The 12,132-nt window shown below is 53.1% G+C and overlaps 2 protein-coding genes across 2 annotated transcripts; both read left to right on the top strand.

Annotated features, from left to right (window-relative positions):
• The first annotated feature begins 581 nt into the window (after nt 1-581).
• Nucleotides 582-3,921, top strand: LOC117867011 (receptor-like cytosolic serine/threonine-protein kinase RBK2). The gene is made up of 4 exons (XM_034751321.2): nt 582-1,997; nt 2,080-2,295; nt 2,391-2,549; nt 3,630-3,921. The coding sequence occupies exons 1-4, from the start codon at nt 1,092-1,094 to the stop codon at nt 3,825-3,827; spliced, it is 1,479 nt and encodes a 492-aa protein (XP_034607212.1). The 5' UTR covers nt 582-1,091; the 3' UTR covers nt 3,828-3,921.
• Nucleotides 3,922-7,371: 3,450 nt separating this feature from the next.
• On the top strand, nt 7,372-9,084 carry LOC117866821 (uncharacterized). Its single transcript, XM_034751105.2, has one exon. The coding sequence runs from the start codon at nt 7,464-7,466 to the stop codon at nt 8,676-8,678; it is 1,215 nt and encodes a 404-aa protein (XP_034606996.1). The 5' UTR covers nt 7,372-7,463; the 3' UTR covers nt 8,679-9,084.
• Nucleotides 9,085-12,132: the final 3,048 nt, after the last annotated feature.

The following is a 12,132-nucleotide window of genomic DNA, read 5'->3' as shown; positions in this document are numbered from 1 at the left end:
TTTCCTTAGGGATTCTTGCAAATCTCACCAATTCGCTACATTTTTTACACTATTTCTGAATGACAATACTCCGCATTGGATTTGGTTTTCCCCACTACCTCACCAACCACGGTGTACACATAGTGGAGCTCAAGGATTTGAAATTTTAAAGCATTATCTCATGCAGGTACTATTGTACTAATGATATTCCTGCTCTAGCAAAGACAGATCCATACATATGTGTTCAGAGATTCATGCCTTATGAATCGGTTTTGTCATCCATTTCTCCTCAGTGCTCACATTAAGTCAATCTTTGAATTGGTGTGAGCGATATGGGAGAAAAGCATGAAAAATCGCAGAGCAAGAGGTGTTCGAGAAAGCATGAAAAGCATGACAAATTGCAGAGCAAGGGCTGTCCTTCCATTACATAACGCAAATCCAATAAAATAAGTAAGTTAGATACTACTCTAACTTATTTAAATCCAATCAAATAAGTGAAATATGTAATGCCTAGAGCAAAAAAGTGATCAAATATGTAATGGAATCCAATCAAATAAGTAGCCTTTAAACGGGCTGTTCAAGCAAGAAACTGGAGGCTCGTTTGGGCCAGAATATTTTTAAGATGGCTCGGCCCAACAAATAAGGCCCATGAGTCCACAAGTTAAACAGACTTGTGTTTAAAGTTAAACTGCGGCACGAATAAGGACAAAAAATGTGTTTAAACTTGAAACGCCACATGTTTTGCGTTCCTTTTTATTTACAGTCAAATAAAAAACCTCAAATTTGGCAAATCTTGTGGCGACCTAACCAAAGAGTCCAGCAGCGTTTCCAAGTTCAGTAGTCCAACATGCATGAGGCCTACCGCAGAAACCGCGCCAAAAACGCCTCCCTTCTGCTCCGTTCGCTGGGCGCTGGCTAGGCTAGCCTGTTTCTCTTCCATGCATGCGCAAGACCTCCATTCCGATCCCCCAAAATCCTGACACATTAATCAAAAGAGAACAAACAAAAAAAAAGTCGTTGCAAGATTCACAGAGAACACATCATCAGAGTTCTTGCTAGATTACAGTTCATGTGCCTCACAGGTAAAGATCAACCCCCGATCGAGGAGGGTGATGCCGTCGCGCAAGAAGAACGCCGGCAGCGGCGCGGCGTGGCGGCGGAACAGCGACGAGTCCGTCTCCCCGAGGTGCGTCCTCGACGACGGCCACACGACGAGCACCAGCAGCGCGGGAGCAACGACGGCGGCGGACGTGGCGTCTCCGGCCGTCACGGCGACGTACACGGACCCGTCGACGACGTCGCTGCCGAATAAGCTGGCACAGTCGACAGCGGCGCGGCAGGACGGGGTGCCGGCGGCGGCGTGGAAGGCGGTGGCGGAGGCGTGGCGATCCCGCGCCAAGCGCCAGCTCTCCGGCCGCATCATCCCTCCGCTCGTCCCCGCGATGTCGTCGACGCTCCGGCGCCTCAGCCTCCGCCGCCCCGACGGCGACCGCGCAGCCGCCGCCGGCGAGGCGCACGAGTTCTGCGTCCTCAAGCCCACCCTCCGCACCTTCACCCTCGCGGAGCTCAAGAAGGCGACCCGCAACTTCAGCAAGGAGAACGTGGTGGGCCGGGGCGGGTTCGCCAAGGTCTACCGGGGCAGCCTCCCGGGGGGCGAGCTGGTGGCGGTGAAGAAGCTGACGCCGGCGGCGGAGGGCGGCGACCGGGTGGAGGGGTTCCTGGCGGAGCTGGGCCACGTGGTGAACGTGAGCCACCCCAACATCGCCAGGCTCGTCGGCGTCGGGGTCGACGGCGGGGAGCACCTCGTGTTCCCGTTCTCCCGGCTCGGGTGCCTCTCCGGGATGCTCCACGGCGGCGGCGGCGGCGGCGCGGAGCCGATGCCGTGGGAGGCGAGGTACAGGGTGGCCGTGGGCACGGCGCGCGGGCTCGAGTACCTGCACGAGAGGTGCGCCAGGAGGATCGTGCACCGCGACATCAAGCCCGCCAACATCCTCCTCATGGACAACTACGAGCCACTGGTAGGTACCATGGGGGAAAAAAGTATGCAATGGTGGCTGCCCATTGATGTCGTTGTCATCGACCTCTCCTGCTTCGTTTCAGATCTGCGACTTCGGGCTGGCGAGGTGGCTGCCGGCGAAGCTGACGCACCTGCAGGTGACGGTGTTCGAGGGCACGTTCGGGTACGTGCCGCCGGAGTACACGACGCACGGCGTGTTCAGCGAGAAGACGGACGTGTTCGCGCTCGGCGTCGTGCTGCTCGAGCTCCTCACCGGCCGCCGCGCCATCGACGCCGCCAAGCTCAGCCTCGTCTCATGGGTACGTCGTCGTCTTTGTTTGGACCTACCATACCTACCTGCTGTCTCTGACCGTCTGACGAGATCGTTTTCTGATGCGAAACAATTAATGTGCAGGCCAAGCAGTACCTCGACGACGGCGACGAAGACGAGATGCTCAAGATGGCCGACCCTGCCCTCGGCGGCCGGTACGACGTCGAGCAGCTCAGGAACATGGCGTGGGCGGCCAAGCTCTGCGTCCACAGCTCCCCGGACCATAGGCCGCAGATGAGCAAGGTATCATACCCTCGCTGCACGCATGCTAATTTTGCTAGGACAAGTCAAGGTCAAACTTCCATAACTTTGATTAATAAGGCTATTCCCAGTGGAGGTTTAATAAGAGTTTCATTCTTATTTAATAATGAGACATATCATTGATTTTGATGACATGCATGCTAATTATGAAAAGAGAGGGGGAATGACTTCCATCAGGATGAAACTCTGTAGACATTGGTTCCAAGATTATGAAACCTGATGAGACTAGTATTGGTTGGGGACTAGAGAATTTCATTTCGTCGCATCATGTCTAATCATATACCTTGCAATTAAATTAAATGATATATCCAGCCTATAAAACCGTGAAATGAAACTCTGCATTGTGAGATCTTGTTTCATTCATCTACTCAAACCTCTTTCAATGACATGTCAGTATTGGAAACCGCGATACGAATTTTTCTATTGGGAATAGCCTAGGTACTCTCTCCAAGTTATAAAAGTCTTGTTGTAAATTCTTTGGAAAACGATACCACCATTATTAGTTTCAAAAATATTTTTTTATATCTTATAAATGCATTATAAAGAAAGAAATAGTAAAAGTTATATTCTGAGGATCGTGTCGATGTCCAAAACATCAGTTCTTCACGACCGGGGCGGACCTAGGGAAAATATTGAGTGAGAGCACAATCTAAAGATCAACTTAATTGACAAAGCTTAATATGGTGGAATTTTACTACTTACTGCAGCAAAAAAAAAAAGAGTGAGGGCATGGGCACCTCTACGTGGGTCCGCCCCTGACCTGAAGGAGTATAAGAGTTTTGAGATACTACTGTACAAGTAGGAGTATAAGAGTTTTGAGATACTACTATACAAGTAGTTTGCTACTTCCTCCGTTCCAAATTATAAGTTATTTTGAATGTTTTAGATTCATAGATTTTGCTATGCACTTAGATGTACCTTATGTCTAGATCCAGAATAATATCTATGCATCTAGAAAAATTAAAATAACCTATAATTTGGGACGGAGGGAGTTCATGACAATGGTGCATTTGAAGTGAATTTTAGCGATACAAGTAAAAAAAATATATGCCGCACCCGCAGGTCGTCCGGATACTGGTAGGAGAGGGGACGCATCCATGTGCCGAAGGAGGGCAACATGGGACCCACCATCTAGGTGAGCTGCATGAAATGAACGGCTACGATGCAGCACCTGGGTACTCGGATGATCTAAGCCGCCATAAGGCTCTCGCCTTCGACTTTGACGGGGAATCCACACCACGAACATGCGTTGGTTCTTGAATTCTATGCACGGCTTTTTATTGTGGTTGGGAGGTTTTGTACATAGGGGAAAACATTATAACACATGAATTTTGTGCATTGTATATGGTTTGATGAGGAAGTTGTACATTTCTGTAGTGCACTGAAAAATAATTAAAATTTTGGAGTCGTCAGATTTTTTTTAATAACATGAAGTAGCCTGTTTCGCAAAAAAAAAAAAGAACAGGAAGTATGTAGCGTGCCAATGTATAAGGCTCCTGGTATTTCTAATGCACATAAAACTTTTATGCCTTCTTTTTTTTTTCATATAGTGTACATACATAGTATGATAACAAAGCTGCACTATTTTCTCGCGTTTGGCGAAAAAATCAACAACTTGCTGGAAATTCAACTTGCTGAAACTTGTCATATTATAAAAATAGAACGTGTCTCTTGGGTGCAGCTTTAATTTTTCTGGTGCATGCCTAGGAAAATTTCAGTACAACTGAAGGTGCAGAATTTCTGGTGCTAGAGAATAATTCACAATGTACATTTTGAACAAAATGGAGGAATGATAATGCCTTAAATTTTCATTGTACATATAGTATGATAAGGAAGATGCACAGTATTTTTAATGACTAGACATCCTGTATTACATCATGATGCATTGATTCAAAGCTGGGGACATTAAGTACGTGCGGTCGTTTTGGGACACGCTTTATAATCACGATGAAGCATGGCATTACATTGTAGCAGACAGCAACCAAATCCATGTACTGGATTAATTACTGCAAATAATTTTTGAGGCGAGATGCAACCATACAAGTCTGATTTAATTTTACAGATTGCTTACTAGCTAGGCATACATTATACATACATGGAAAATACAGCATGTATTCAGTGGCTATTTTAAACACGCAAATAGTATGGTACTATATACAGTATGAAATAGTTGAAGTTCAGAGACACTGTTGTAGTTGTACAATGCCTTCACTTGCTGTCAAGCTGGCGACATTAAGCGTGGGTCGTGCTTTTCTCGATTCCCAGACGTACTTTATGGTCATGGTCCCTTGCTAGGGTAGGTAATCAAAGTTCTTGTGCCGCATCAGGCAGCAGTATCATCACAGCAAACACAAGAATCAAATCCAGTGTATACCACTGATGCGATGATAATAAGATTATTAACTACAATAATGCATGCAGTATGAATGTGAGCTCTTGCTTTGCCCCATCTTTATTCATGGATGTAATCAAGAAAAGAAAATTACAGATACATCGGTCATGATCTCCCTTTATGAGACACACGCACACAGCCTTTAGCGATCATGGTACTCACACTAGTAAAGATCCTGTCTCAGACTCTTAGCCAGACAGCCAGTGCCCCATACACAAAATCGACCCAAATCCAAGTACTACCAGAGATGAATTATTGCAAGAGCAAGTTACTGCACCTGAAAGGCTGAAACAGCCCAGCTTCCATTAAACCAACGCTACTCTTACTCGGCACCCACCCGCCGTTACATTTAGAACTACTTTTGCCTGCAACAGCAACTGACAGATACATGCAGCTGCAGCTCTGCAACGTATCGTTGTCACTCCACATATAAGCACTGCATGCAGACATTCATGTCATGCAGCCATGGTGCTTCAGAGCTTCACCTCACCCCTACTATGCGATGATGAGCAGGCCCCCTGCTTCTGGTATGTGGTAGATGGATGCTGCTGCAGAGGCCCCTGCTCCTCTGCCTGTGTTTTACCGGCCAAGAACAGGCAATGCAAAGCAGCCAGTAGTAGACGCTCAGCTACCAGCAGCTACCAGGGCGTGGAGCAAGTGAGTGAGTAGAGTACAGTAGCTTAGCTGCGTGATGAATGCGCCAGATTGGGGTCGGTTGGGTTCGGTCCGCTCATTCAATGGCGCGGGCGGGCATGCGTGCGTTTGCAGCTAGTGATGAGCAGAGGTCAGGTTCAGAAGATACCGCTAGTTTCGTTCGGGGCAAACAGAGCTGGGTCGTCGTCGTCGTCGTCGTCTGCCTCTGTATCGATCGATACATGCGGCAAATGAAGCCAGCAATGGCGTTTGCAGCCGCTTTGGTTCACTCTGCTTTTAACAAGGTGGTGTGTCCCTCGTAACCACCTAGCTTCTAGGACAAGAGCGTTAAGCTCGCGCACTGCCGCTGTCCCTCCCCTGCATGGCCAAATGCAGTAACCAAGTGTACCTTCACTGCACTGCACTGCACCTGCATTGGCTGGCACTACGTACTCCATCTATCGTGCTCAAAGAGACTAGCTAGAAAGACGCTACTGCTGGAAAGTGGCGAGCGAGCGAGCAGAGCAGGAACCGCTTGCGCCGTGTCACGGAGCCCATGGCGGCACCGGCGCCGCTCCGAGCTCACCGGAGTCTAGCGCCGTGTCACGGCTCGTAGCGGGCCGTCCCGGCCTGATCGATGGTACGATTCCCGTAGCGCAGGCGGGAAAGAAAAAAAAAAGGTGGCGCCGACTCGCAAGACGACGACAGGACGTCTGGATAAAGAGCTATACAGCTTGGTCATGGCCATGGTCCTCCTGCACCGTGCCCTAGGTCATTAGGCCAGCCTTTTTGTCCCCTCTCGCAACGCACAATCTTTTTGGTCTCCATTTCTCTTTTGTGTAGTGCAGAGCTTCTAAGCCATGGTTAGGGCCAAAACAAAGGGCAACATGACAAGGGCATCACCAAGATGCCACCGCTGCTGCTGCTGCTGCTGCTGGCCGCTGCCAATTCGTTCAGCCTACACAGACACACAGATGTGTCTCGCGGCTCCCCAGGACAGGGAAAAGCTTCACAAAATCATCAGGACCCAAGCGTGGCGCGCCGAGATTCGTGCTTGCTCCCACCGCCGGGGCCCAGCTGGCAGCGGCGGCAGCGGCGGAGGAGCTGGCTGACCGGCTTCACCTGGCCTGGGCTGGGCCCTCTGTTCCTGCACCGGTGGGGCATACAAAGCTCGCTTTTCCCCCGGACCGGGCCCACCGGCCCTCCGCCCGGGCGTGGAAAGCAGAGACGATGACACGTGGGGACCGCTGGCCTCAGAAAACTGGCGCCCACGGATCATTGGGTGGGGGACTGGGGGGGCACTGTGCGGGGGCGTGTCCGCACGCGCCACCGTGTACCTGCCGCCAGCGCGGCGACACGGCCAGCAAGGACGCCCGCGCCGCTGCGTCCACGTGCGCCTCTCACTGTTACGCGGGCCACCACATTACCGGGCCCGCTCGTCATTGGATGCGGAGCTGGACGGTAGAAATCCGCGGCCCCACCCCCCGCCCCAAGACTGGCACGGCCCGGGCTTCCTCCCCAAGCCCCGTGTGGGCCCACATGGCGGTCCATCGCACCCGCATTGACCTCCTCCGCTCCACCTCCGAGCCTCCACACACCCGCACGGCTTCCGAAGCACGGCTCGTCCGACGGCTCCTGACGCTGCCATGTGGGACATAACCTATCCTAGGCCCACTCGTCAGCGTCGGAAAGCTTTCCCGTGTGGGGCCCACCCGCCTCGACTCGCGCTTCAAAGAACCCGCCCATCCCCAAAGCCTCCCCGTCGTCCTGCTCCCGCAAGCTCACCGCCTCACCCAACCAGTCCCGCCGCGCAGCCACCTCCCTCCTGCCGCTCGACTCCCACGCCGCCTCCAACTCACCTCATTGGGGTCATGTCCCACCCGCGCGCGAGCCCGCCGCCGCGGCGACCGCGCCTCCTCCTGCCGCTCCTCCTGCTCCTCCTCGCCGCCGCCGCGGCGGAGGCGACGCTGCACCCGGTGGACTACCTGGCCCTCCAGGCCGTCCGCCGCGCGCTCTCCGACCTCCCGGGCTCCCGCTTCTTCGCCTCCTGGGACTTCACCGCGGACCCCTGCGGCTTCGCGGGCGTCTCTTGCTCGCCCGACGGCTCCACCCGCGTTGTCGCCCTCGCGCTCGGCGACCCGCGCGCCGGCGCGCCGGGCCTGTCCGGTCCCTTCCCCTCCGCCGCCGTCTCTAAACTCTCCGCTCTCGCCTCCCTCTCCCTCGTCCCCGGGCGAGTCACGGGCGCGCTCTCCCCCGCCGTCGCCGCGCTCCCGGCCCTCCGGTTCCTCGCCCTCGCCGGGAACCTCCTTTCCGGCGACCTCCCGCCCGCGTTCGCGCCCGGTCTACGCACCGTAGACCTCAGCAAGAACGCGTTCACCGGCCGGGTGCCGCTGTCGCTGCTCCAGCTCCGGGACCTCCGCACGCTGGTGCTCTCCCACAACGCGCTCTCCGGCGAGATCCCGAGGTCCGTGCGGGCCCCGCTGGTCCACCTCGACCTCCGCAGCAACCGGCTCTCCGGGGGCGTCCCGCCGCTCCCCGGCACGCTGATGTACCTCTCGCTCGCCGGGAACCGGCTCTCCGGCCAGGTCGGCGCCGTGCTGCGGCGGCTGCCGAGGCTGGCGTTCCTCGACCTCGGCCGGAACTGGTTCTCCGGCGAGGTCCCGGGGGAGCTCTTCGCGTTCCGGATCGGGTACCTGCAGCTCCGCAAGAACGCCTTCTCCGGCGAGCTCCGCCCCACGGGGCGCGTCGCGGCCGGCGCCACCGTGGACCTCAGCCACAACGCGCTCTCGGGGCGCGTCCCGCCCGAGCTCGCCACGGCCGGCGCGGTGTACCTCAACGGCAACCGGTTCGCGGGGGAGGTGCCGCGGGAGGTGGCGGCGGCGGCGGAGGCGGGGAGGATGCGGGTGCTGTTCCTGCAGGACAACTTCCTCACGGGGATCGCCGTCGGCGGCGTGCCGGCCAGCGCCGCCGTCTGCGCGCACTGGAACTGCGTCGCGCCGCCGCCGGCCGTCGTGGCCGCGTGCCCGGCCAAGGGTGGCAGGGGGCGGCGCCGGCCGCAGGCGCAGTGCGGCGGCCGGAGGGGGTGAGTTCTTGACATGGATGGAGGTGGGGTTTTTGTTGGGTTTAGTGGGTAATGGTGGTTCAGGCAGGTCTCATGCCTCATGAGACCCACAAGTGAGTGATTAGTAATAATTATTGGTGTATATTTTGCGGTTAATCCGGAGATATAGGGCTGTGATTTTGTCGGTGGGACACGTGGACGGGGGATCGGGCACGTTGCCAATGTTCAGTGGTTGCAAGTTACATAGGAAAAAGTTTGTGTAAAGGAAAAGTAAGAATTGAGGTGGTTCCTGCTGTTTGGTCTCAACTCTCAAATCAAATGAAAATCCCAAAGTCTGAGCATAGTCAATCTGTACTGATCCTGAGATTCTCAGCAATCTTGATTCATCTTGCACCTTGTGCTACTGTCCACTGAATTCTAGACACAACATACTGCATTTTTCTTCTCTGGACTTCGCCTCTGATGAAGAATGATCATTCTCTGAGCTTAGTCATCTGTCTTGATGCTGGATTGTTGGCGACTCAAATTTTGCAGGATAGTTTTATCCTCTGACTCTTATGAATTCTTATAAACTTTGGTCCACATAATTTACCTTAATTTATATCGCATTTGTTAGCAAAATGTTCACAAATGCTTCAGTCAAAAAAAAAGTTCACGGATGCATTCATTCAGCATACTGCATTTTCTTCTCTGAACTTCAGCTTTACAGTTGGAGAATGATCACTATCTCCCTCTTTCCTTTCTCCCTTACCTCTTTTCAATTTTTCTGGATGGTTGCAGTTTATGTCCGGAAAGGTTTGCCTAAAAAAAAGTAGAAATTATGGCTGTTTCTGAATTTACATTGTGATCAGCTACTCAAATTGCAGGCTAAAAGTTACAGCTCAGTGATTTGTGTTGATCTTGATATTATTAGCTACTAAAAATTCAGCAGGAGAGATTTGCCTGATCCCTTGGTTCATAAACGCATCTACTGAAACTGAATGGCCACTAGATTCATAAACTGAATCAAGATACTGCATTTTCTTTTCTCAGAGTTACTAGCTTTGCAGGGTTGGAGAATGAACACCACCTCCTCCCTCCTTTGATGCCCCCTTTAACTTTCATCTTTTCCTGTTTCCAAGCTCACTTTAGGAGCCCAAGAAGAATCAGAATTTGACCAGAAGCATCCGGTGTTACAGTTACAGTAGGCTTTCAACTCCATTTATTGGATTCTTGTCTATGAACCTCCTGCAAAGCTGTGCATACAACACTTACCTGCCTGTCTTTCTTTATCGAAAAAAAAATGCTGCCTGTCTTACTCTCTGGCTGTAGATTGTTTTTAACCTTTCAACAAAGCTAAGTACTAGCAGTAGCAGAGTAGCAGAGAACAAAAGTGACAGTTCCCCCCAAAATCTCTTGGAATCCGAGGCCTTCATAGCTCAGACGGTACCAAAATGATGCTGTACTGTAAGTAATCCGGCTGTCAGTGAGCATTATATCAATTTTGTCATGGATGAACCGGAAGCAACTTTTCACCCACTCCCAAATCTGAATCATGACCTGAAATCTTTTTCCTCTCGGGGTCTTTGGCCTTTGCTGAGGAGCAAAGTGAAATGATAGCTGCCAAGCACTAGGAGAAGCTTTTTTTTAAAAAAAGAACTAGGAGAAGCTTTGCCTATTGCTCTTTGCATATATATATGCGCAAGACAAATGTACATGGCGACATGGCTTCGGCTCTGCATCATGAGGCATCATCGCCTCTGCTGCCATGGCGCCGGGCAAACCATGATGATCAGTGTCCCTATGGAGACCTGCCAAATCCGTGAACGATGAGCCTCATGCATCATGTCAAGAGCAATTAGAGGGTGGAGCAGTGCTAATGAGCATTCCGATTGGTGAATCATGCTCCCATCGGGGAAGATCACCTGCCATGGCGCATGGCTAGACGCAAATGCCATGTTTGTGCCGTGGTGCCCGTCTGTCTGAACCTCTGAAAGCCTGCACTGAACCCTGCATAAGTGTTGTCTGGGATCTGGCTGCAGTTTTGCGTCGCCGGCACGCGAAAGAGGCAGTGGAGGAAGAGCACCAAGCCGGGCACCGGCGCCCTTGTCTGGCCTCGATCGCTTGGGGGCCGCTGCCAGCAGCAACCGTCCTGAACCTGAACCTGACGGGCCCGTTGCGGGAATGTGAGACGGCGACAGGGCGAGGCAGCTGCAGCTGCAGGGGGAGGCGGCCATTGGTTTCAGGTCACGGGTTTGTGGTGCGCGCGTGCTGCTGGGTTCGCAGGCTCTGCTGTGACTTCTGTGCTGCCTGCCTCTGCGCCGTGGTCACCAACCCAACCAGCTGACAATTCTTGATCCTTCGACATGCACATGCTATGGATCAAGAATTGTTTCTTAAGGGAGACATCATCAGAGTTTTGGGCAAGTAAACTCTGCAGTTTCCAGTGATCAAGAACCAGGAACACCGTTTAATTTGGGCCCTGCATCTCCCCACAACGCTGCTATGTGCCTGTGTCTCCGACTCTCTCCGTCAAGTCCAATCATTAAATCAGTTCACTGTCATCTGGGATCAGTTCAATCCCAGGCGCTAGGCGGCGCTGCACCACGAGTCCACGACGACGGCGGGTTCTGGCTCGTATGGCGCTGCTTGCACGTCGTCAGCAGTTCCGGCGGCTCCGGCGGCGCCGAGGATGATCTCCGCGGCTCCAGCGGCGGCGGCGGCGCCCGATATGGCGACATCCATCGACGTGAATACTCGGGACGAAGCGTGACGCGGGGGAGGCGGCAGGCTGTCACGGCTCACGGTCGAGCACCATGTAGGCCCAGGTCCTTCGTTACCCCCGTGTCAGTCACACTCACACGACGTGCACGGCAGATGGGTCCTAGCATTGTGGCCCACACACGTTTCTCGAGCGGGACCCTCATGTTTTGAGGAATTCCCCGTTGCCCTGCTCGAGGCCCGGACCACCCACTTTCGATCGTCGGATCCTACATTGGGGGTGCACGTTATGCCCAGCAGAGGTCAAGGTATGCTTTGCGGAAGAGGCCCTCGCTTTCTCGGGATTTTCCTCACTGAAAGCTCGAAATAAAAGGAAAGTTTGGGTCCTCATAAGTAAATGGGAGGAGGGAGGTCAGCACCTTCACATTACTTATATGTAGTCCTCACCCACTTCTCGCTCATAATTTGTCTTCGTCCTTTTCTCTATCCTCACCTACCACCGAAAATATATAGATCTATAATAGAGTGGGGAGCCATGACCACAGCGAGATCCGCCCTTCACCATGGCTGGGTCCCGCGCCTCACTAGTGATGGCATATGCAAGGGCCGCCAGGAGGTTGATGTCGGGGAGGAAGTTCCCGGGAACTTGACTCGACGCCATCACTTGTAATGGCGGAGTCGTCGATGTTTTGAGGGTTTAAAGAAGTTGGAGCAAGAGGCAGCGCCATATTTGGGTGTCCCCTGCTCTCTACCATGGCTAGATCCTATAGCCGCACACA

Source organism: Setaria viridis, chromosome 8 (assembly GCF_005286985.2).
Source record: "Setaria viridis chromosome 8, Setaria_viridis_v4.0, whole genome shotgun sequence".
NCBI lineage: Eukaryota > Viridiplantae > Streptophyta > Magnoliopsida > Poales > Poaceae > Setaria > Setaria viridis.
The sequence above is the reverse complement of the archived record's forward strand: the minus strand, read 5'-3'. Positions and strand labels throughout refer to the sequence as shown.